Source organism: Anoplopoma fimbria, chromosome 6, assembly GCF_027596085.1.
Source record: "Anoplopoma fimbria isolate UVic2021 breed Golden Eagle Sablefish chromosome 6, Afim_UVic_2022, whole genome shotgun sequence".
Lineage (NCBI taxonomy): Eukaryota > Metazoa > Chordata > Actinopteri > Perciformes > Anoplopomatidae > Anoplopoma > Anoplopoma fimbria.
Window position 1 is genome coordinate 23,113,697 of NC_072454.1, and position 3,097 is coordinate 23,116,793.

Sequence of the window (3,097 nt, forward strand, 5' to 3'; positions counted from 1 at the left end):
ATGAAGTCCCGGCGACCCAGCTGCACTGACTCTGGATCAGAGTCCTCGGAACCAGACTCCAAGAGCCCGGAGAAGTACGAGACCGTCACGAGGCGACGGATGGCTGCCAATGCCAGAGAGAGGAAGAGGATGGAGGGTCTGAACACAGCCTTCGATTGCTTGCGTAAAGTGGTCCCCCAGTGGGGCGAGGACAAAAAACTGTCCAAGTATGAGACCCTGCAGATGGCCCTCAGCTACATCTTGGCCCTCAACCGGATCCTGACAGACGCCAGGAGACACAACGCTCCTCACAGGCAGTGGCTGGACCTGCAGTTTGACTGCGTGCAGCCTGAAAACTACCCCTGCCTCATGAGGTACGACTCCCCCACTGATCAGGACTACATCCACTCGTCGTTCTCATATGAGTTCGATGGCCATCAGGTCCACGCATAAACTGCTGCCGTGTGGTAGATAATCAGTCATGTTGTTGGATGTGAGTGACAATGTGAATATTTCTCCTCCAGTCCAGGAGAAAGTAAATACATTTGTATTGCATTATTTTTCTTCTTCATTATTTTTCACTTTTTGCAAGGAAACCCAGCAATGTTGAGCATTTTTTTTGTTCAAAGTATAGCAATGTCAAAATGTAGTGTCATTATGATGACCACTAGATTGTACTGAAGATACAGGCAATAATGTATTTTATATGTTGTATTTTGGTGGATTATTTTTAAGTTATTTTGATATGGTCCTAAAATGTTGTGCAATGTAAAATGGATTCTGAGAAAATCATTGTGGTCTTAGTTGCATTCTTAAAGTCAACGTGTAACTATTTTTGTCAAAGTGTAAGTACGTTTGTAGGAATGAAAAATTTGTTATTTTTCACACACAGACCTCTATTTTGTTGAATTATAGTTTTTGATCAAATAATAAAACTATTTTGTATGAAAAAGCATTTCTCTTGTTCTTTATTATCTTCTATAACAAAAGATAATTATGATGGAAAAACCTGTGATTTTTACAAAGCAACCTAAAAATGGAACTGCATGCCAAGCAAGCAATTTTTAACCTTATAAAGTTGATTCTTATTAAAATAATTTTACTTTTGAATCCTTTAAAAGCAATTATAATTGAAAGTGCTGATATTACATTTACTAAATAGTACATTATAACGCAAATGCACAATAATAATTAAAAAACGTTGCCATTTTAACCCTCATGATCTCACTTTGTCTCCTTTGTTTGGTAATACAACTTGAAACTAATAAAACAAATGTTGTCATGGAGAACAACTTATTTACAGCACACCCTTTGTTTTTTTTGTGTCAAGTGCTCAGTGGGAGAAATGGCAGCTCATGTCTGCGGCACTGCTTTGCTCTGCACGCTGGGGAATAAATCTTCCTTTTGTCCTGAGCTCCTGCGCTCTGAGATAAGACTTTCTTACGTCATAGGGGGAACCAAAATATAAACATTTAAAATAGACTCATTTTGGGGGGGACCAAGTAAAATCACTATTCTATTCTCCAATGTTCTCTATAAAAATAAAACATTTTGGGAGTTTAAAAGTTAGTTTTAGAGTTATGTTTTAATTCTCCTACAGGACAGTGTTATGTAAGTGGAGATTCACCAGGATGCCATGTGGTACGCAACTGCCCGTTGCTGCAGCCACACAGCTACAGATTTAAATGGCAATTATCAGCCACTAAAAAGTGATTGTTACAGATTTGTAAAAGTTTGAATGGTGGCACAAGCCACAGCGGATTAAGAAAGCCTGTGTGCCAGATCCTGCCACAGCTTCAGAGGGGGAGCAGAAATTAAACTCTATTGTGTGGTAATGGCTGTGTGTAATCGCTCTGTTCACGGCCGCTGAAGCATGAACGCCCATAGCTGGACCCAAACTCTATCTGCATTAAGTATAAGACATCTACAGCAGTGTATTAAATGTATTGTCCAACTGCTCATATACTATACGCATCTTATTAGCGTGCCGTTGATTTGGGTTGTAATATTTGGAATAGTGTTGTTTTTAAATAATCTCATATTCCAGTCTCTTGGGTTTAAAGCCTCTAGCTGCACAAATAAACAAACACGCACAAATATAGACAGATATCACATACCACATTATAGAAGACATCAATTAAATTAGTATTCATTAGTTTATCAGCTAAACGTATTGTTGATATTTGCCAATAACACTTCCTGTAAATTGGTGTGGTTTGGCAGAGGAGACTTGGCCGATAGACGAGGTGTTAAACACCTGATACAGGTGGTCATAATGATTTATATGCCACGACAAATGTTTGCATACTTAATAAATGCTTTTTGACAGTTGGCGCGTTAAAATTAATAGATGACAGAGTCAAATGTGCATACTAGTAATAACGAGGAGACCATCAGTGACACTGCAATTACGCTCCTCATTAATTCGGTCACAAGCCGCAGACAGTTGGTGACAGAAATATAATCAACGTGCAATTAATTGATTTCCTCAATATCAGCACGTTATTGGACGAGTTGTTAATCAATAGTGACAACAATGTGCTCAGCATGGAAGTAATTGAGAGGGCAAAACAGTTTAAATTATCTTTTAGCTGCTGAATTATTCAGTCTTCCAACATGGCTGGATGCTGATGAAGACATTTCCAGCATATTAATAAGCTGCAAAGTGGTATTTAACAGAATTATGGGATGAAGTGCCTTACATTTGGAAAAGTATTTTTATAAAAATGTCAGCACGTTGAAGGAGGGTTGTTATTATATATTGTTTTTTGGTTATTTCATTTCAATCTACCTAATGCATTAAATAATAATTATTTATCACAGCCCAAATCAAGGTTAAATGTGATAACCATGCAAAACAGGGCACAAGTACGTCAATGTTGTGCTAGCACAACTCCCACCATTTTATTACATCAGTGTATTTTAACTTGGTCTCAATCTCAAGACTACAAAAGCTCCATCAGAGGACCAGCTCCTCCCTCAACTAAGCTTATGTCATCCCCTCTTTATAAACATCTCACCAGCAGGTGCTTACAAACCGCCCGTCCTGCTCTGCCTCACTTTCCTCTCTGATCTACACACCAGCAGTCCACACGGAGACACACAGGTGTCTAACAGC

The 3,097-nt window shown here is 38.8% G+C and overlaps 1 protein-coding gene across 1 annotated transcript; it reads left to right on the forward strand.

Moving 5' to 3' along the window:
* On the forward strand, positions 1-432 carry atoh7 (atonal bHLH transcription factor 7). Its single transcript, XM_054600830.1, has one exon. The coding sequence runs from the start codon at positions 1-3 to the stop codon at positions 430-432; it is 432 nt and encodes a 143-aa protein (XP_054456805.1).
* The last annotated feature ends 2,665 nt before the right edge of the window (positions 433-3,097 follow it).

What these genes read in the sequence shown, in the direction of transcription:
- atoh7 (XM_054600830.1), top strand. Translation starts at nt 1, where the DNA reads ATGAAGTCCCGGCGACCCAGCTGCACTGACTCTGGATCAGAGTCCTCG.